Source organism: Cyprinodon tularosa, unplaced genomic scaffold (assembly GCF_016077235.1).
Source record: "Cyprinodon tularosa strain WSP-4 unplaced genomic scaffold, ASM1607723v1 ctg711, whole genome shotgun sequence".
NCBI classification, from domain to species: Eukaryota; Metazoa; Chordata; class Actinopteri; order Cyprinodontiformes; family Cyprinodontidae; genus Cyprinodon; species Cyprinodon tularosa.
Genome location: NW_024039465.1, coordinates 285166 through 307957, shown reverse-complemented (window position 1 = coordinate 307957; position 22792 = coordinate 285166). Strand labels below are relative to the sequence as shown.

General features: G+C 37.1%; 1 protein-coding gene across 1 annotated transcript in view; it reads right to left on the bottom strand.

Annotated features, from left to right (window-relative positions):
* LOC119772515 (contactin-associated protein-like 2) overlaps window positions 1-22792 on the bottom strand; it is a 255193-nt gene that overhangs the window by 5752 nt on the left and 226649 nt on the right. The window contains exon 21 of the mRNA XM_038268959.1: window positions 16685-16778. Within this exon, the coding sequence (XP_038124887.1) occupies window positions 16685-16778 (94 nt within the window). The remainder of the gene's footprint in view (window positions 1-16684; window positions 16779-22792) is intronic.

Sequence of the window (22792 nt, the reverse complement as noted above, 5' to 3'; positions counted from 1 at the left end):
ATTGTTTTTTCCCACGCTTTGAACCATGAAGGTGCGGCTTTTCTGTTTATTTTTCCTAACCACCAGGGGGTGAAAGTCAAAAGGGGGCTAACTTTATTTAGCACATGCAGATGTTAAGGTAGGGTGACCATATTTTCATTTGGGAAAACCAGGACACCTTGGGGTGGGGGGGGGGGGGGGGGGGGGGGGGGGGGGGGGGGGGGGGGGGGGTGATATTGAAAGAACAAATGTCTCATCATCGGGATTAGCTCCGTGATCAGAGGAAATGTTAGTTGGCGCAGAACAGTTGTGAAAATTTGAAGTTCAGTTTAATATAATAATACAACTCTGTGAATAGTTCCGTCTGAAATTAATGAAAATACTTGTTTTAATGGTTATAGAGTCAGATATGTGGCGGTAATGTTTGGTTTATCTAAAGGTTTTTATCTGTTACTGTGTAAATGAGTTTGGCTGTAATTTAAGGACAGATTCTAATAGATCTGCAAAGTGGGAACTATAAATCTGATAGGATTTTAATTTTTTTATTGTTGTTTTGCACAATATGCTTAACTAAGTATTTCTTGTTGTTAAATATTAGAGATTTTGCAGATATATTTTGTAGATACATTGTTTAGATTTACTTATATATTTCTAACCCTTTTATAGAATAGAATAGAAAATCTCTTTATTGTCCCACAATGGGCAAATTTACAGCAGCAAAAAGATTATTGCAAATGGTCACACAAATGAGGACCTTAGAAAAATGTATAAGAATAACATAATAGGGAAGAGTTAAAATATAAAAAATAAAGTTCTGTAAAGTGTTTTAACAGTATAAAACTGGAGAATAAATAACCAATATGCAGCTATGGACATTTTTACAGGAATGGATATTTGAAAATAGCAGCAACATCAGAGATGTGCAAAATGACAGCAGCAGGTTATTTAACTGACTAAGGTTTCTATCATTACATTTGATTTGATTTGATTTGTTCCTGCTCCCGATGGTTGGAACCTTTATTCCACTCTGGATTCTTGTGAGTGTAGTCTTTGTTCACTTTAACTTTTTAAAAAATAAATAAATAAACAGTTTTGAAAACCTCGGTATTCATTCTTTGCCTGCTTTGTGTGTCAACTTTCACGGTTGCTAAGCAACAGAGCATACGGCGGTAAAACCCGCCGAAGGGAGGACCTGTTCGAATTTACAGACAGAACTCTTCCGGCCTCCTTATTTTCAAGGACTTCGAAGGATCCAGTCTAGGTAGACCGCGTCCTTGGAGGATGCAGCCCAGGTTTTTGAACAGAGCCTCTGATTCAGAGCAGGGCTGCCCGCACTGGCGCAGCTCAGGGATTACGTCACACGGAGCGTTGTGTGCAGTGAAATCAGGACATTTCCTCACTTTCTAAAAAAAACCCGGGACGCCCGGGACAGGACGTGAAATACGGATATGTCCCGGGAAATACGGACGTTTGGTCACCCTAGTTAAGGGGAGGAAGGGAGGAGAAAAAATGTCCCAAATTTTACACATTTTCTCATTTATTTGTTGCATTAAAGAGACTTTGTGCAACTCCTGCATAACAGAAATAATGTAATTATGGTACTAAAATTACTTATTTCTATCCTTAACTCACTAAAGAATGCCAATACACATCTTTAAACTGCTTGTGTGACCTCATCATCTGACATTCTCAGAGCAGTCTGGCAAAATATGATTAAACCATGTTTATCTGCATTTTAGTTGTTTCTTTCTTTAGATTACGCACTATATACCATTAAGTTAACATGAAAGGAAAAAATAAAACTTTGATAAAAGTAGATTTATGTTTAAATCTAAAGCTGAAAAATTAAGCTCCGTGAAGTAGCACAGGATCCCATTTCCTGAGCCGATCGGGCACAGACGAGTGATAAAACAGAAAGTATTTCAAGGCATTTATTTTCTCAGGAAATACATTATTAACTTGTAACACATTATAGTTTAGCACACTTACTATTTTTGGGGAGGGAAAAACCTGCTTAAGTTTTTTTTTCACAAAATTAAGGGCAACCGGAAGTATATCTGGTTGCAGACTTGCAAATGATCTGATAGTACAGGTCTGGTAGTTACAGTGCCAAGCCAACAAGCTAACGGAAACTAGCATTCTTCTTCATCCCTTGTCTAGGGTGATATGATGTAGAGCTGCCTTCATATGTTGAGTGGGGAACAGTTAAATAGATATCAGCGTTCGACCAGTAAATGTACGTCTATAATAAAAAAAAAAAAAAAAAAAAAAAAAAAAACCTTTGCGGGTGCAACTTATAGTGAGGTGCGCAATAAAGTGTGGAAAATACGGTAAAAAAATAAAACAATGCAAAGAAAGTCTTGTCTGTCTAAGTCGGGGAAAGATGAATTTAAGAAGTGGATTGCATCTCCAAACTCCACTACTGCTGCTGGTTTGGTTGCAAGGATGGAAAACCGTCCACAGATCAATCAAACAGGTAGCGCTCTAATGCAGGTATGTGAACTTTCTTCCATTATTTCCCCAAATCATGAAATTATAGTAAATCGCACCAAGGAACGATGGTGACGGAGAATGTGGGATTTCAGGGTTAGAGAGCACTGCTCTGATGGATGTCAGTTCCTGCTTGGTTCCTCATAACTCAATCAGCTCCTCCCAACAGAAACACGTCCAGCATAGAAAGATTCCTTTATCATATTTCCATAACTTCATCAATGCAATAAAACTTAAACCGTGCGGTGAAGCAGCACACAGTGAATTCCTCACGGTGGGAGCGTTCACTGCACCTCCCTCACCCTCATGATACGACGTGACATTTGCTCCAGGAAAAAAACATTTAATCATGAATGGTTATTATATATTTAAGCCCATATAGTCCTTTTCTATAGTGGTCTAATACACTTAGAGCCCGTGTTGCCATACGAGGCATACATAAGACCTTTACATTTTTGCGTCTCCAGACAGACTTATTTTTGTTTTTTTTTCGGTCCAATATGGCTGTTTGAACAGCTTGCATTGCTGACCCCTGGTCTAAGTAAAGGAAATTATAAAGCCATTGATAGAGCTACTTTTTGTGTTTATTCATAAAAAATCTGCAGTGTCATACAATCACATGCTGCAATTTTATTTTTCAGATTAACAGTCTAAGATTTATTATGTAAAATTAATCGGAATGATTCTATCTTGTAAGCAGAAAACCCTAATTGCCAAGAGAAATGAATGACATTTATGAATCACAGATTTACATTTAGAATAACCTCACTGAGATTGATATCAATATATTTGATCAAGTCATGGGAAAAAAAATCCAGAATTATCCTATCAGTAATCAAACTTTATTAAAAACTGAAATCAGATAAGTTTACAGTTTTCTCACTTCAGTTGATTTGTCTATAACACTTGAAGGTTATCTCAAAAGAAGTTAATAGTTAAAACTACTAACGAATAATAGTATCAAAGTCATCTTGCTGGATAAACTGAATTGGGTCTCTCCAGCAGGCTCGTGAGGGCAAAAAACAACTAAGAAAAACAAATAAAGAAACAAATACTTCGTAGAATTTTAAAAATCTGATTTTTTTTTAAATCACACAATTAAAGCAAAAAACAAGTTGCTCAAAATCGTCTTTGATTCCAACGAGACTTCCTAATGAATGCTGGTTCTGTGTCTCTTTCTCCACTCTAGGTTTGTCCGAGCCCTTCGTACTCAGCTTTAAAGCTGTTTGTGCAGTGTTTGCAACACCTCATTATAATGTTGTCAGAAAATCCTTTTTACTTAAACCCTGTTGTGTACTTTTTTAGGTGGAGACAAATGATAACAACATCCCTAACAGGAGGTAGTGCACTCCTTAAAAGTTTGCATTTACAGCTTTTAACTACTGTGACAAAATAGTAATAAAAGTCTTGGACATGTAATCACAGGCTTCTAAATGAAACATGTCATAACAGCTTCAGGGTATGAAATACTGCATTTTGTGCAGTATTGCACAATCATCTGTTGTTTAAAAGATTATTTCAGCTCCACCCAGTCTAACATAGAGAAAAATGTACTATATATATATATAGGCAACCAGATTTCTGAGATATCATGATGCTAAACTAACATTCTAGTTTGTTTTCATGAATCTTTCGCCTGGTCCCAGTAAAAAACACACTAATCTATAAACATCTACAAGTGATTTAACACTGTAAGAGATGGTAACCACAAATCGAATTTTAGCCAGCCCTAGGAGAGACTATGCCGCTTTCTAGACTAAGACTAATCAATAAAACATGAAAAGCAAACAGCTCTTCTCCACACAATCGTCATAATTTGAGGACAGAACGGATGGCAATAATGAAAAGTAGCATCGTGCGTGATATAAACATCCTTTGTGTTGTTTGACCATATGTGACCTTTTGCTAATCCACCTGGACCAATCACATGCAGAAGCTACATTGAACGAGGCGTCTGCACCCAACGATGGTGAGTCAGGTGCATGAATAATTCAAAAAGGAGGTGCAGAAAAAGACACAACTGGTAGTTATTGGGTGTTGGAGTGCGTCTTTGTGTGTGTAAATTGGATGAATAAAATAAGAAGTGGAGGAGCCACAGGAAGAGCTGGCTTAGGGGCATGGGTGTGTCTACAGGGCTCAGAAGGTGAGGGCATTAAAAAAACAGAACAGCAGAGAATAGAAAGGCAGAGCAGAGCACCCCTGCTAAGGACAAATGAGTTGGACAAAAACGGTAGGGAAGGGAGGGGGGGATCAAACCCAGTTACTATGGCAACGAATAGAAGCTGATTGAGGGGTAGACATTGTTGCTAGTGCGAGGTAATGAAAGCGTGATACGTTAGAGGTGCATGAAAAGAATATTAATGTGGGTCCATCCTCCACACCCTTCAGTAGAAAGGCACTTTCAGATCATGCATGTACATGCAAATGTTCTACAGAGCTGCAGATGGAGGGGAGTGAGAAAAATATCATTCCTGCAACATATAAATAAATAAAAATAAATAAAGCAAACGTTTAAATAAGCTGCTTCCTTTAAACCAACATTTAAAAAAACAAATAATCAAAATTCCCAACAAGATGGTATTCATTTTTTTTTGCAGTTCTTGAATTCATCCATTGCAGCATTAGGACATGACTTAGGGTTTAACAAAAAAAACAAACAAAAAAAAGTATTATTTAAGAGGATGATGTAAACACAGCGAATACACCAGCAGTTGCCACACTTACCCACCCTAAACACACCCACATGCATTCACATTAAGGTATACTCTCCAGCGCCGCCTCCAGCATCCTCCTTGACCAGGATGTTAATCTTGTGAACATGCCAAGCCAATTAAAAACCAACTAACTTCCCATGTACTCCAACACTGGCTGCTGTTTTCAAACTCTTAAACTCATTTATATTGTTGACACATTTACAAACACAGTGTTTGTCTTGGTTATTTTCGATCCTTTCATTTCAGAAACTAAACCAGCAAAACAACAAAATTCCACCATCAGTACAAAATGCAGCAAGAGTTTAAGTTCAGCTCTTTGGTTCAGCTACAGCTACAGCTTCAATGTGTTATTTATATTGAGATGACTCACAGTGACCTGCTGCAACCTTGGCACACACATGCACACCTACAAACACAATTAAAGGACACACAGGCATGCGTTCACAACAGCTACCTACATTAACTTGTGTCTGTGAAGAATTTGAGAGCCAAACCTTTTTCTCCTCTTCTTTCACAGGTCTTTTCCTGCTGTTTTGGGGATCATGGGAAAACAGCAATGCACTGACAAGCATCTCTTCCTCTCACTGTGCTATTTTTTTTTTTTACCTCCCTCTATCCCTCCCATTTCTCTGCAGTGCAGTTCCACCCCCACTCTCAGACACTGACTGAAGAAAACCTGGATCCAGGATCAACTATGGCCTGGATCAGGACTCTGCAGTCTGATGTCAAACTTTAACTTTAGCGGTGATGTCACACACAAAGCCACCATCATATAAGTGCATCTGAATTAAAAGGGACAAAGTGATATTAGAGGGGTAATCAATCTGCCAATCAGAGACCTAATATCTGGAGACAGATAAGAAAGGGAAGCAGTTTGTGTTATCAACATGATCTAACACTGGGGTTTATCAGAGCTTTAATCACAGTCTGAATGTCATGTGGCTGTAAATGCAAAGGTCACAACATAAAACATAGGCCGTCAAAGGCTGTTAGGGAGAAAGGAAATTGATCGGGTTTAATTACCACATGCTATAGAAAAAAAAGTTAAGCAGTGTATTGGAATGATGTCCGAAGAACAAAAGGTCTAGGATTCAGAATAAATCGGCTCTCTTTATGGTGAACTTGGACAAACCTGATTTAATGTATCTGATAGTCCTTTTCTTATAATGATAAAGACAACAAAAAGCTTTATACATTTTCATAAAATACAGTTTGATGGGAAGAATTCAGTTCCAGTATAGCTGCAGACACATTCTATACAGCTGCAGTTTAAGAAGTTTGATTCCTGTGTATTATCTTTTCAGGAGTACTTCAATGAAACATATTAAGATTATTAAGTTGCCAGATGCAAAGCCAAATTACAGCTCCGTAACTATTTGAATAGTTCTAGGTTAGTTTTTAGTTCTATGTTGTTCTAGGAGGAACAAATTGTTAAGCGTTTTGCAAAAGACTGTTTAAATAGAGTTATAAGAAGAAAGATTAAAATATTAGGAGGCTTTAATACTGAGCTGCACTGTATCCAGAATGTACTGTAGAAGCAGTATTTCTTTAAACATCTTTTTTAAAATTTTTCTCTGCATCTTCTTTTGGATTTTATGTCCCATTCAAGTATTAGCTCCTGATCTCAATTATGAATGTATTCAATAAATATGGGATCAATGACAAAACTAAATCCTTCTACATTATTGGTCTACAGCTGAATTTCTTACAGGCACACCACCAGTGAGCCTTATGGCTGTGTTTGTTTTCAACCATTATTTGCTTGGTTTGAAAACTTCTACACCTGTTTGTGCCCATTATTTTGTTTATTTAAATAAAATGCCTTTTCAATTGTCTGATACAATTACCTAAATGATATCCAAACTTTAAGGGCCCTAATCATACAAACTTAAATTCATTCAACTAAAGTCTAATCTACCAATTTCCCCCATCACTTTAGGTGTGCCCCAGGGTTTTGTGCTGGGGCCTGTCCTTGTCATCATCTACCTCTTCCCACTTGGCAATATATCATTCAATTTTACTGATATGCTGATGAAACTTAGGTCCACGTCAACAGCAAACCCTTACCCCCCTCTTCCTCCCACTTCCCTCACTGAGTCCATTTCTAAAATAAAAAAACTTGGTTGCATTAATCTTGCTAAAATAGTTGCAAAACTGAGGTTGTACCAAAAACAGCCTTTCCTTCATCATTGATAATTCACCCAGTTCACCTTTATTCCAGTTTAAGAGTCTGGATATCACCCTGGATAGCATGCTAGTGCTTTAATCCCACTTCAGTAACACTACCAGTTCTGCCTTTTTTTTTAACCCTCATTACATCACCTCCTCCACTCTCTTTCTTCCTACACTGCTGCCATTCTTATTCACAGTGTTGTCACTTCTCGTCTTAATTATTGCCATTATTTATTCTTCTGTCTCCCTCCCAAATTTCTCCTAGTCCAGAATTCAGTTGACCGTATCATAACTCCACCCTCCAATCCACAATATCTAACGTCCTCCAACAGCTCAGCTGGCTTACGATTCAGTCCTATTCTCAAAATAGATATTGTTCTGGTAATCTTAAAAGCCATTCACAAAATTGCACACGTCCATATACGGCGAGTACGTCGAGAAATTTTGAGCATGCTCAACATGACCTGATGTATGCCAGCGTATTCCATACGTGGGGCATAAGTCCAGGTGTCTAGCTTAATAGTTAATTAAATAAGAGAAAATATTTAATTACTTATTTATTAGGGATAAAAACTATATTTATTTATTTAATACATGCATCTCAAATAACATTTAAATGTTTAGATTTAAAAATAGAGATCTTTCCAGTTTTTAATGTATGAAATATACGGCACATTTGGCTTTCCATACATGAATCCAGTCACATTTGATCCCATTTATGAATTTTTACTTGTGTGATTTCTACTTGTGTGACACGTTTAAATTGGACCACAAAATGTTGTGGTCAAAATAGCAGCATTGTTGCAGCCGTGGACGAGCCATGTGGTTACGTCAGTCAAATTCAAAATTTCTCACAATACCCATTGGTCAGGTCTTAATTAAAACTTCATCAAGCAAAGATAGGGAACAAAGCCTTGACAGAGCGTTTTTCTCCAAAAGAGCGCTTGCAAGCTATGACCACATTCTCAGGCTTTTGCAGGTGAGGGCGATCTAAATTGGTGTTCCTGTAGCTTGAGGCGACTTCTTCAGGTAAGAACAACTGTACCCTTCATGCTACAGTGATGGAGTTGCTGCCTGACCGTATACAGAGGGGAAGATTCAGGTTTTGTATTTTTCTGTTGTCTCCACCCACAGCTCAGCCAGCCTTATGTATAGCAGCTTGACAAACTTCAGAGAAACTGCATCAGTGGCATAACCAGTTAGAAGGAACAGCTGGTGAGGGTACCTCCCAATACTGCAGTGGATAATCGAAAGAAAGTAATAGGAAAGGATTTTTATGAAACTTAAAAATAAAGCTCAAATTTTCTTGAAAACATTGTTAAAAAATAATGTTTGTGGCAAAAGATGTAGGAAGCCGAGTTAGGGTCCTCCCTCTACCCTGGGCCCAGGACAGCTGGCCTGGTTGTCCCCCCCCTGTCAGCCGGCATGGCAATCCTATTAATGTCCCACAAAGGAAGAGTAAAACTAAATACTGCAGAACAAGAAATTGTATCAAAAAATTTAACTGTACAGTTATGGAATATACACTATATGTTTTAAATGCTAAAAATAAACGGCAAGCTTTTTTTTTATTAATGAAGAATAGAATATAGTACCAGAAATAAAAAGTTAGTTAAGTTTAAATTGTTAGGTTTTAAGAGGTATGTTAGGTATAAGTGCATGCATGTTTGTGTGTCTCTGTGTTTCTCTGCGACAAAAAGGCGACCTGTCCAGGGTGTACCCTGCCTCTCGCCCATAGGCTGCAAAACGAACCTAATGCAGTAAGAGGGAGAGGATGGATGGATGAAATTTAAACTTTAATACTAAAACTACCAAAGGTCAATATCAAAACTCTTTTTAAAAAATAATCCTACATTTGACCCAAAGGTTGTTACTCACTACATGTTTAAAAACAAGGTGCAAAGCCTCAAAATGTAAAAAGGCAGGATCAATTTCTTATCTCATATTGACAAAAAAGTGAAATACAATTCTTATCACAGACTAATTTCTTCATCTAAAAGACTAAGACATAGACGTTAGTTTTGAAGTCATTGTGTAAAAATATATAGTCTTCCTATTTTAATGTAATAACACCCTTACCAAAACATCTCTTATACAATTCAGCAATGTGGAAAATAAACTAAAAACGATGTTGGTGATGTTATTATTCACAATTAGTCTGTAAAGAGTGAAGAGTTATGCAACTGCATTGTTATGAATATCATTATACTTTAATGGGTAAACAAGCTCTTTCTATGAAAGCCAACAACTCCATTTGTATAAATGGAGTTGGACTATAATGTCCTTATAATCTTTAAAGAATACTTTCAATTAATTCATCATGGTTCCCTAATAGATCTCAATAAAAACAAGAAGGGTTAAATCAATTTCACAGACTCGAAAGTTGCAGTCCTTAACTAAAAGCATATGTCTGCAATCACTGCTGGCGAACATCATTTAAAGCGAGGTGCATTATTCAAAGAAAGTGGAAAAAATGTGTGGGATGAAAGAGAGAAATTGAAATTTCAAGGCGTTATTGAAATACGGTGCAGTACATGTCGTTTAGCCCGTGGGCTATGGTTCTCTGTCTCTAAGAGTACTCTCATGGGGGCACACTTCCTATCCGTCTGTTTCTGCTTTGAATTTATTCCTCCTAGCAGACACATAAAGAGAGAGACTCCGTAGATTTATGGCACGGAGGACAGGAATGCAATTCTGCTTCTCTGGCTGCAGCATGACTCATCTCTCTCATCTATTCCAGCTGGGTGCAAAGATCTGTGTTGGACCAATACCAATCCAAAGGCCTGCATGTCCCACACTTGTTCAACACTCGCAAAAATATTCATAGCGCTTGAACTTTTTCACATCTTGTCCCATTATAGTCACTACATCCAATGCCTTTTAAATGAATTAGTAAAGCATTTGAAAAGCGGAAGGTCAAGAGCATTTTATCTATTTATTTTTTAAACAAGCATAAATGAGAATCAATAAAGAAATCAAAAAGGGGGGCTATGTTTATTTTCAGATCCAGTGCATCAGAGGTCACCAGAGAGAGTCAATGGGTTTCATTTAATCCCAATATAAATCTCCTTGGAATTGAGGTATGTCAGAAAGAAGGAAAAAAAGAGCAAGAGTGTCACTTTCCATTAGAATTGATAGTAAAGTGTGAGGAATACATATGCAGCATAAACTTCTTAACTTTTTATTTTTAAAACGTTTAATGCGATTAAAACATTTAATACATCTAAGACTTTCCACAATTCAAAGACATATACTCATTTGTGTTTGTCTATTACATGAAGTGCCAATAAAATAAATGTTATGATTTTATCGTTGCAAACTGGACACATGGATACCTTCATAAGGCTTTTTAAGTCTATGATGGAGGAGCTTACATGCAGACAACGGAAACAGCTGCTTCCTTAACCCTGATCCTAATTTTGCCCCTTGAACAGTCTTTGTACAAAATCTATGCCATATTCCTTGATGCAGGGAAATGCCGTTGACACGAGTAATCAAGGTTTGCAGGATACTTTGATTTATGCATTAAGCGTGCAAAAACAGACCAACATGGATGAGAACTGGGGAATTCACAGACCTCCTTCCTTCCTGGCACAAGGCTTAAATATCAAACCAGGATGGAAGGATGAAATTACCCTCAGATGCACATAATCCTTCATATCGTTACAGGATCTGGATGAAGACGCAGTCACAGAATACATGTTTTTTGTTATGAACATTGCAAACTTTAGAATGGTGATGATCATTAATTTGAAAATGTATCATTTTTAATATATTTTATTTGTATATTTATCAAAATATTTGCACACAATTAATGTGCAATTGTACTCTTAAAGGAGCCATCACCTAGAAATCTGACTTTTTCATGTTAAAACATGTGTGTTGGTAGGTTTCAGCTAAAACCTGCCAGAAAATTTGGAGTAAAAAATTGGCATGCTGTTTTTTTGTGTTGGCTCTTTGTTGAGGCTAGAAGACAGAGACACTTTTAACAAAATGTGATTTTAACCCTCTTTCTTGAATAAAATCATTCAACATCAGAGGAATAGTATTACCAACATCGGCTTGCCCAGCTCCTGTTTTGATTTAAGCAATTCTTAGAGTTCATTTCTTTTATAAATATGAAAAATAAACATACATTTAAATGCAAATTCAGAAGGATTGGTAATGTAAAATACCAGCTAATGACCAATTTAATCTTAAGTGCACCTTAATTCAATAATAAACTCTTTTATATGATGATTGGATGTATTGCCTCTTGTAAAAACCAGAGAGGATGAAATTAAATGAACACTCTTATTTTCCCTAAAGGTCCCTTACAACACTACAGTGAGTTAAATTGATGAAAGTTAGTTGTTATTTATGTTTAATTAACAGATTCTGATGGACCTAAATTATGCAACAACTCTACCTGAATTGAATTTCAAAATAAAATTTTAATACAGTTTTAGTCCAACATAAAAAGCTAAACTTTGTTAAATGAAGTTAAAACCTCAGAAGTGGAAGTTTGCAAAAAAGTAGTGGTTTGAAAGGGATGTGAAGGGATTTATGTTAAGAGAGGAACAACCAACCTTAAACAGAGGGGTGTTAAATATGGAAGTTATGTCCCCCTGAAGGCGGCTGCGCCTCGGGACTTCCCTTCTGGTTCTTTTCCTGGGAGCAAGTTATTTACTACTCTTAACTCAAACTGGGTAAAAACGATATAAAAAAGGACTATAAAACAGGAGTAAAAAAGTAACAGAGTTTATTCCAGGTCAGGCCGTTACAGGACAGAGAAATTGCTTGGAGCTTGCACAGCTGTGGGCTCAAAAAACGTCAGCGAGCGTCCGGCAAAGATTGAGCCCCGAACAAGCTCATCTCCTCCTTCTTATACCTCATGAGTCCATGTTTTGGATCAGGTGGATGCTTAGCTGTCCGTATCAGAAACTGACACGCCATCCATGCCCTGACCTTCATGCATCTTGCCTCTATGCCCCAGAATTACAGATCGCTCTCTTTATCAGTCCGCTCCAAGATGTGCCCATATCCTGTGTATTTTTAAAGACACGAAGGCTGTCCTGATTAGATGACCTCTGTACACACAGTGACATCCACCATGTGAAGGAAGGCCTTTGTTAGCCTAATCTGGCTAACAAAGTAACAATGCACATGATGTATAAAGAATAAACCTAACAGGGGAAGGATTCAGATTCCAGCTCTCAAAAACCTACAATGCAGCGATAGAGTTAATTGCTTCCCGCTATCATCTAAATCTTCATTGCCATGGAGGTGACCAAAACATCTCGCCTGCTCAGCCAGGTCAACAATGGCCCCTTTTCAGAAGCATAGGCCAGTATCGGGTTTTGCAGGCCAACAACGACCTCAACAACTCCCCATTACTAAGGGCTGGACCTTTTTTTTTCGGTTCAATTTGCATGTTTTTTAAGCCATAAGCCTGGGACTCAACCCTAATCCAGACATTTTGAATTGAGAAAGCTTCCTGGATGGGAAGCAAAACATCTTCAAACTTGGAAAACAAAGTCCAGTGGATAGTTTTTTTTACTTTTATATTGTTTACACAACTATTCATGACAATTCAAAAAATTCTGGTGATACAATTAGCTAATGATAAGATGTTGCTGCCACAGTCTCTTGATAGCAGTGCTGTTTAGAACTGAAACATGGCGTATATCTGAATAAAAACATTTTTATTCTAGTTTTTTTCACACAGCATTTTTATATCAATGTGACAAATTACAGGCTTAATGTGATCAATGCAAAGGAGTAAATTAAAGCTTTGACTGGAAATATTTTCTATATGAACTTGTTTAGGCTAAGACATAACAGCATCTTAGGTAGCTGTTAAGTGTGTTAGGTGTTGATGCCTGACTTTAAGGCCATAAACATATCAACCCTTTTTAGCTCAATGCTTGGCTGCCAAGTACTTGGGTTCATTCATTTAAGCTATTTTAATAAATTTTGTCACTTCTGGTATGGAAATTGATATAATCATGTTACAAGCCTAAAGGCACAGCTACAAAGTAAATGGTGCAAAAAGTTTTAAATGTCAACAAATTAATGTGGAAGTAGAACAATTACAGAAGCAAAACCATGTCCATAACAATGATAAAAGAAAAGAGCATGTTTATGAAAAGAAAGGAAAAAGAAACCGACAAAGCTTTTCTCATTTTTTCAATGTTAAGTGAGTCGTATCCTTTACAGAACTCCCTGCAGCTTTAGTCTAGACTGAGGAATTGGATAATCCTTAACTGCAGAAGATGAAACTCTAAAAAAAGTCCCAGAAGTATACAGGTTTAATATGTCCTATATTTCCCACAATGCACTTCACAGCTCCTACAGTTCAAATATTTGCATTGAGTCTTGCATAGTGTTGCTAACCATTTGATCTTTAATATGATTGCATTCCAAAAATGACTCATAGAGGCCAACAGGTGCAAACATCCAGCATATGATGAGAACAGATGAATAATGTAAACATTAAACACACCAATGCAAAAAACACACAAACAAAAACAAACAAAATGCCACTGCTAAAAAGAGCAAAAAAAAGAGCAGTAAATAGCTTTATTAAAGGAAGACCACCCGGTAGATTCGACCACCAAGTCTGATGGGACCTAACCCTATTTTCCTATTTTCTATTTTGATGCTGTACTTAAATTTATAGCTTGCTGGTGGACTCCACCTAGTGGCTGGTGCTTTTCCATTTTATGAACTGAGTTTGTAGGTTATTTAGGTTTGGTTATTGCTGTTGTTTTTTTTGTTATTGTCTATCTTATATTATTGCAGCATTTTCTTCTGTTGATGTAGTTTTATTGTATTAAATTCTTTGTTTTTAATCATTCGTGTTTTTTTTTTCGCCCAGTAAACTTTATTCTGAAAGTTTGCACTTGTCAGAAAAAGTACAGAATAGGTCAAATGCTACTTAAAAGTTGGATAACAGTATTATATTTAAAGCTCTCATAACAGTAGATTAACCCTAACAGAACAGTTACTTAACTGAAAAAGACTGATTGTGCATTACTGATGTATAAAGCTTTATATTTGTGCACACTTCTAACTAGTTATCTCATATGAGATGTTCATTTGTTTTTTTGAACCCAGCTTATCCCATCCTTCAACCAGACTGCAAGGAGACGTAGGAAATCTCGCAGTGATCAAAGTGTGTGTGTGTGTGTGTGTGTGCAGCGTACCAAGCACGGAGTCTCATTCTCTCTCAAACAGGGAACCTGATAGCTGAACTGTACGTCTCTCTTGTCTTTGTGGTTCCGACACAGAAATGGAACAGATCCGATGAGACATAGAAATACAAGCTTTTGTCCTTGCTTCTAACCTCTTTCTCCCTTCCTATGCTTCATTTTATCTTTATTTTTCAATCTAAATTAGGGTTTACTTTTCTGTATGCTGTCTATATTTTTATGCTCATACCTTACAAATCAGAAAAAGGTCTGTACACTGCATTGACATTGCATTAAGGGTGACTTCTAACTTGCTTTTCCTCATAACACAGCTGTTGCATTGATGGGTGATGATGAGATCTTGGGTTTGCTGTGAATGAACATGCTGAGGCCATTTTGAAAATATACACAATACATCAGCGGTTCATTTAGCAGTCTATAAGTCTGTCGGATGAGTAAAATCCACCACTGCTCCAACCTAACTTTTTTGCCGTTGTGGGGATAAAATAAGTAATGAAGAAAGAGCAACACTGAGATGGAGAAAGGAAGAGCAACAAACGCATTTTCTATATTAACAGAATTTAACAAACCTTATAATTTAAAGAGCTCCTCAACAAAAAGAGCCTGATTGGCTTCTCAAGTTTCAAAATCATCATATAAGCCTTCCTCATAGTGCTTTATTTTGAAAGAATATAAATAACTATGTGGTTCATCATAAACCCGATAGATTCAAGTGATTAGAAGATAATATACTGTAGGGCTTTGATAATAAATGATGATGATAGATCATTAATTAAGCAAGTGAATATTCTGATGAGTAATAATATTCCTCTAGCTTTCTGGACAGCTGGAATAAAACATGCCCACTGTAGATAAGATTATAATAGATTACTGTTGTGTTTCTTTAAGTCGATTAACCCTAAACCAAAGAACAGCAACATGTGATTAATTATAAATAAAAGTTATATTCACTTTGGCTGAAAACCTACTAAAGCCTCAAACAAGGACAGATTCCTGAAAAAAACAACAACTTCATGTTAGTGATGTAAGGGGGAAAGTATTTCCTTCTGAAATACAAATTCCTTTCAAAATGTTTTCTGTTTCCTTTCAAAATGTGAAAATATTACATTGATTTAAGTGATTGTACATCAAATTTAAATTGTTTTGGTAGAAATGGCTTAAATCTAATGAATATCTTTAATTAAAATGTTCAGAGAAAAAAATAAAGATGAATAATAAAAATGTATTTTTAGTAAAAATATGGTTGGTAATATAAACACAAGGTTAGACTACAAAAAGCAGTTGGCAAAGGAGTTTACTGTTTGCAAAGTGACAAAATTCCACATCCCTTGCCTTCAAAAGTCGATGGCATGGGCAAAGGTGCAAATCAGATTGTGTCTAAAATGAGCAGAACAAACTTTCTAGCCCTTTGAAAATATGTAAAGATAAGTTGATGACCATAATACTGGGAGGATGATGTGCAAATGAAAATCTTTACAACCCACTCTTTATAATGCAGTTAACGAATCTTAAATCGATTTTTGCATCAATATTTAGCACATATGAAAGTCAATTTTAAACCTGCATGTAACAATGTCTTCAGTTGTTATGGATTATGGCGACAAGGAGGCATACTGGTGGAAAGACAGATGATGGAGAGAGCATTTGTGAGTTTGCAATGTAGTTGAACAGTTAGAAAAACAACGTCAGAGATAATTAGTAGGCAAAAGGCTCTGTGTTTGCAACAAGATTTTTTTTCATTTATTAATCCAGCATTTTTATATCCATTATTGAAATATTCGATGATTAATGTCCTTTGACTATTTAGTCACACAGCTTAACTGCCTTATAATGTCATGACAATCCAGAACAAAAAGATTCTCATTACACATTTTTATTTATCTTATGCTTCTTCTAATTTACTTCTTACATGAGCATCATTTCTCATAAACTGAATTTTATTACTCATCTGCAAACCATAATCGTTCAAACCAACAGAAATAAACATTTGAAGCACATCATTTTGTGAGAAATGAATCCATTGAAACTGGGAACATGTATTTGAGTTAAATTACTGAAATAAAAAAACTTTTTAATCATTATTGTGTTTACTCAGTTTCACCTTTAAGTATATGACATCAAGGAAAAATGACTCACCATAGACCTTGCCTAGGAACAGCGTCTTTACCAGGTCAAACTGTATGTCTGAGGCCTCTGGAAGTTTGTAGCTGACTGGAGGGTAATGATCCAGCTGGAATAAGACAAATAATGAAAGAGAAATAAATAATACATAAGGATCAAATACATATTTAGGTAAGGCTTCTCAAAAAAGTACAAAGGTGCTGATTAAAAGACTTATTACTGAATACCACAGAGACTGGCATCAGCATCTTAAGGATAGATCATTTAAACAACAGAGACACTGGTAGCTGAGATTCAGGAAGACACATAGCTCAACAGCACCCTCCAGTGGTTTGCAGTTGTCAGTAAAAAAAAAAAAGGTAAAAAGAGCATTTATATTCAAATAATGATAAAAATAACAATAATAATATGATCATTCTTTAAAAAGTGTTACCATGCTTTAGCAGCACACTGCAACTAAGTATATGATGATTGGTAAGCTGCACTGGAACCTACACTTTTATTCAAACTGTTTTAAATCCAGAATAAGAAGTAAATTGTCCACAACATACAAATCTAAGCTTAGACTTTGCACATACTGTGGATTTTTAGGTTAAAAAAGTACCTTTAAATAAGCTTTGTTCCACATTGTTTACAATAGAATACATGTTTGACTCTTTATGTGCTGATATTGGTGATGACTAGAATCCTTTGAGGAAAACTGTTTTCCTTAAACAAAAAAACAAACCAAACAAAAAGTGAACATTTAAAAATGGCAAATTCAGGTTAAACAGTCATATGGTCGAAGTCTGATTTCTGTGTTCTGTAACCAGGAGGAACACCAGTACAGAAGATTATTTTGTGATAAGGAGGTACCTGTTTCCCAAAATCTTCTCAAGTCGGTTTTAAATCTTTAAAGCCCAGAGCAAATGACTTGCAACATTTACATAGTTCAACATTTAGAGACTGTTGTCCCCTAAGACAGTGATATCATACAAGGGATCTGTTCCCATCAGGATCAGGAATGATTCATGATGGAATAAAGATAATCACTTTTATTGATTTTTAGTCGACCATGCCAGGAAGGGAATATATAAAATTGGATCATGCAAGAAAGATGCCTTGGTCTCCTTCCTGTCAAATACTGCTGTTTCATCAATTCCTGTGCTATGCACAAAGTGTTTTTTACTGCCTGTGTACTGACACTGAATGTACTATCAGACACAATCAGCAAATGCTCTGAAGATAGGTATGTTGTTTAAGAATTAAAAGGCTCAAGTCTTCCTAATAATCGTGTATTTGGGACCCCCATGGAGCAGCCTGACAATATGCTGGAATAAAAGGGCTAGCTAACCTTCTGTATATAGGAAGGGTTTAAACAAAAAATAAAGAATCTTAAGATCATATCAGAACTCAACCTTCAAACAAGTTGGATTTCTGATTGACCTTTAAACTTTAATCCTAATATGCTTAATCATATCTGTTCTGCCTCGATCATAGCTGTCATCAAACAGCTGATTTGCTGATCTCAGTAAAGCTTTCATTCTAGTTGATGTTGGCCTCTTTGAAACAAGCTCCATTTGTTTTTTCCCAAAATGGATCAAGCTCCCAGCGATCTTAATGAATTTAAATTTAAGCTCAAACTGCAACAACGATCTATAAATAGGTAAAAATGTCTTAAATTAAGTGTATTTACCCTTCATGCGAGCAGGTATATAAGATGATCTGCCAATGGAATGAGTATTTTTACCCTTAAAAAAGAAAAGTAGATAACATGCACTTGGAATAAGAGATGGCAAATGTTTCTTATTTGAAATTTAAATTGTCTTGTTCCATTGGCTAAGTCTCACTTACCTCCTTCAAGAAAAAATTGTATTTTAAGAAACAATTACTAATTTAGATTCCAATTTTTGCAGTGAATTTATCAGCTGAGGCGCACCTCAAGGGCCATTTTAGGACACCTTATTTTTCTCTTTTTCTCTGTCCAACTATCACTTGCCTATCAGGCACAGTGAGATAAATTTTCTGTATAAATATGTTCTTAAAATAAAATAAATATGTTGTTAAAATATGTTTCTGTAAACACTCATGCATTTCCCTAATCTCTATATACTTGATAGTATGGTTTTGAACCTTGACCTTTCATGGTGTTGGACAGTAATGCATTAGTCTAATGATAAAAAAGTATTACTTCTTTGAGTATCTAATACTCTAACATATTTCTATTTTTAAAAAAAACAAAACAAAAGCACTGCTATCCTATGGTTCTTTAGTCAGTTACTTGAGAGCAGACTGGCCATTGGGAGGTTCCAAATTCAACAGTATCTGCCTTGTTAGATCCTCCTACCGCCTGAGTAGGAGCATAATAGGAAAAAGCAGACACACCCCCTTGCCCTGTCTTTTTTGGTTCTGAGGCACACCACAGGTAGCAACGACAGGGACAGTCAAGAGGAAAGATGTATAAAGAGAGAGAGGATAAAAATTAGCCAGAACTGGCTGCAAAGTGCAGTGTGAATAATTTTGGGGAGCAGGTAAGACTTAAAACTACTGGAGGAAAACTTATCATACCATATCCAGCTTAAGTAGTTTCAAATTAAAGCTGGTTTCAGAACCCAAGGAAGCCAAAACTTACTTATTAAAGCAAATGTTTTTGTTGAAGCGTAGTTCAGGCTGCTGTAAAGCTCAGCTTTAGATCACATTACTTATTCAGAGACAGAGCCAACCCATTCGTGTCGCGTAGGGGAATTTGTTGAGAATAGGATCCACAATGGAGCATTGATACAGGCTTAAGGCTGTTAACTGATTTGCCAGCAAGTTCAACTTTTGTCCCTTCTCAGATAAAATAAAAGTTCATGTGTTATCTGCCTGCTCATTGTCTCATTTAGTTTTCTTAAAAAATTGTTAAAAATACAACGCCATGTCAGCTTCATTTTTAAAGGTGTCGAATTCTAATGTGTTTCTTCATTTATTTAACTCTTGTGTCCTGTTCACATTCCAGTTAGGGTTGTGGGTTTGGTGGACCAGCTGAATTTTGTTGCTTGAAATTTAACACAAGGAAACTTTTTTTAAAAGTAGAATACAAATTTAATTTTTTTTATTTTTTACATCATTACATTTGCATACACCCATAATACACTATATTGCCAAAAGTATTTGCTCACCCATCCAAATTATTGGAATCAGATGTTCCAATCACTTCCATGGCCACAGGTGTATAAATTCAAGCACCTAGGCATGCAGACTGTTTTTACAAACATTTGTGAAAGAATGGGTCGCTCTCAGGAGCTCAGTGAATTCCAGCGTGGAACTGTGATAGGATGCCACCTGTGCAACAAATCCAGTCGTGAAATTTCCTCGCTCCTAAATATTCCACAGTCAACTGTCAGCTGTATTATAAGAAAATGGAAGTGTTTGGGAACGACAGCAACTCAGCCACGAAGTGGTAGGCCACGTAAACTGACGGAGCGGGGTCAGCGGATGCTGAAGCGCATAGTGCGAAGAGGTCGCCAACTTTCTGCAGAGTCAATCACTACAGACCTCCAAACTTCATGTGGCCTTCAGATTAGCTCAAGAACAGTGCGCAGAGAGCTTCATGGAATGGGTTTCCATGGTCGAGCAGCTGCATCCAAGCCATACATCACCAAGTGCAATGCAAAGCGTCGGATGCGGTGGTGTAAAGCACGCCGCCACTGGACTCTAGAGCAGTGGAGACGCGTTCTCTGGAGTGACGAATCGCGCTTCTCCATCTGGCAATCTGATGGACGGGTCTGGGTTTGGCGGTTGCCAGGAGAACGGTACTTGTCTGACTGCATTGTGCCAAGTGTAAAGTTTGGTGAAGGGGGGATTATGGTGTGGGGTTGTTTTTCAGGAGCTGGGCTTGGCCCCTTAGTTCCAAGGAAAGGAACTCTGAATGCTTCAGCATACCAAGACATTTTGGACAATTCCATGCTCCCAACTTTGTGGGAACAGTTTGGAGCTGGCCCCTTCCTCTTCCAACATGACTGTGCACCAGTGCACAAAGCAAGGTCCATAAAGACATGGATGACAGAGTCTGGTGTGGATGAACTTGACTGGCCTGCACAGAGTCCTGACCTCAACCCGATAGAACACCTTTGGGATGAATTAGAGCGGAGACTGAGAGCCAGGCCTTCTCGTCCAACATCAGTGTGCGACCTCACAAATGCGCTTCTGGAAGAATGGTCAAAAATTCCCATAAACACACTCCTAAACCTTGTGGACAGCCTTCCCAGAAGAGTTGAAGCTGTTCTAGCTGCAAAGGGTGGACCGACGTCATATTGAACCCTATGGATTAGGAACGGGATGTCACTTAAGCTCATATGTGAGTCAAGGCAGGTGAGCAAATACTTTTGGCAATATAGTGTATATATATATTAGTAGTGTATACCATAATATGTGCCCTTATATCAGTGGTGATATCTCATTGAAAACTAGAGAGTCTAAAACTCCCAAGGCTAAATTTTGGGCTAAATTTCATAAAATGATTGGTAAAATATGCATGGTCAAACTTCATAAATTTTATTCATGAGTATGTTCTATTTGAGAACTTCTTGCGAGTTCTCAAATAGGGTCCCCCTAGTGCTTTGGCATGCTATGCATCCCTAGAGATTCCAGACCGACGTTGTAGAAGCATACCAGCAAAACTGGTTTGCGACCAGACGCAAGCGACATTTGTTGTGTGCAGCTGCAGAAGTATAATCCGCAATTTAGAGTGTCTATAGAGCAGGTCCTGAAGCTAGCTGCTCGATGCTGATTGGCTAACATACTTAATGATTTTTGACTGACAGTGGCCAGTCGAGGGGGCAAAGGAATCGTTCATTCAGAACAGTCATCTTGTGCTGAACTCTTGCTGTGGTTTCTGGAGTTTATTATTTCAGAGCGCTTCCCAAAAGCTATTTTCAACCGTTGTAATTATGTGTTTTAACATTTGTTAATGCAATATGTGATGTTTGAATTTAATTAACATCACTGAGCCTCCCCTGTTTCAGAGAGCTGCAGCCATCATGGCCTTATACAGTACATCGTATGTATCCCTACAAGCAAAATTTGCAGTAGGGGTTGGTTACAGCAAATTTGCAATTGGCTTAAAGTTTGTAAAATTGGTAAAATTGTCACAATATCAGCAACATATAACTGTATTTTCACTTTTCAGAGACTGCATTTATGTATTTAATTAAAGATTATTAATGCTTATTTTCACACTCTGTTTTCTTCCATTTCTTTTATACTGTAAAGCTGATTTTGTATGATTTAGTAAACGTTATATGTCTTATGGCTATGTCATAGCTATATCGTTATCAGAACCAACCTAATAAGGTGCTCTCTGAGAGATTTATGTATGAATATAACATGTTGATTCTCCATAGTGTCATGCACATTTTCATGAAACAAAGTAGGTGAAGTAGTTAAAGTTATTTCTTTAAACAAAGTAGGTGATCAAACATTAGTTAAGGGCATAAGATGGTTAACAGTGAGGGTAGAAACCAAGCAGGATGTTTACAAAATGCTTCATCTATGGAAATGTGAGAGCAGCGAGGGTGATGGAGGGAGGGAATACACGACTTTAATATCCCTGCAACGTAATTAACTTGTTATTGCCGTACCAATGAAGTTTCTAATTAGCTTGAAGGCTGCAGCTGGTGCTATTGATGAGAATAATTTCAGCCCCTCAATTTGGCTTCCCTACATCCCAGAAAATAAAAGATCATCCTTTTTCCCCTCTCCCTGTTCATAGGAGGACTGTATCTGAGCTCACACAGACAGCAGAGCAACAGGCGAGAACAATGACTTTTGTTGCAGTGTGTTTCTCTCAGAGTGTCTTTTATTGATGTGCTGAAAAGCTGAGGCTTCGTGGCGGATGGGAGCAGAGCTGGAAGGTCACAAAAGAACTTGGATTCATGTAAGTGTGCTTTAGCCCGTGTTTACAGGTTTAATTCAGTGGAGTGCTCCCAAACAGCAAATCTCCTCACCCGCAGCTCTTCAGACTTTTTTTTTTCTTCACACACAAATAAGAATAAAACACACACATACACACACCAAGCATCTTCTAATTTGATTCCTTCCAAAAGCCTGGTCTCTGTAGAGCCCTGTGTGGGTTTTGTTTTCCACTGTGACTGGAGGGTGGGA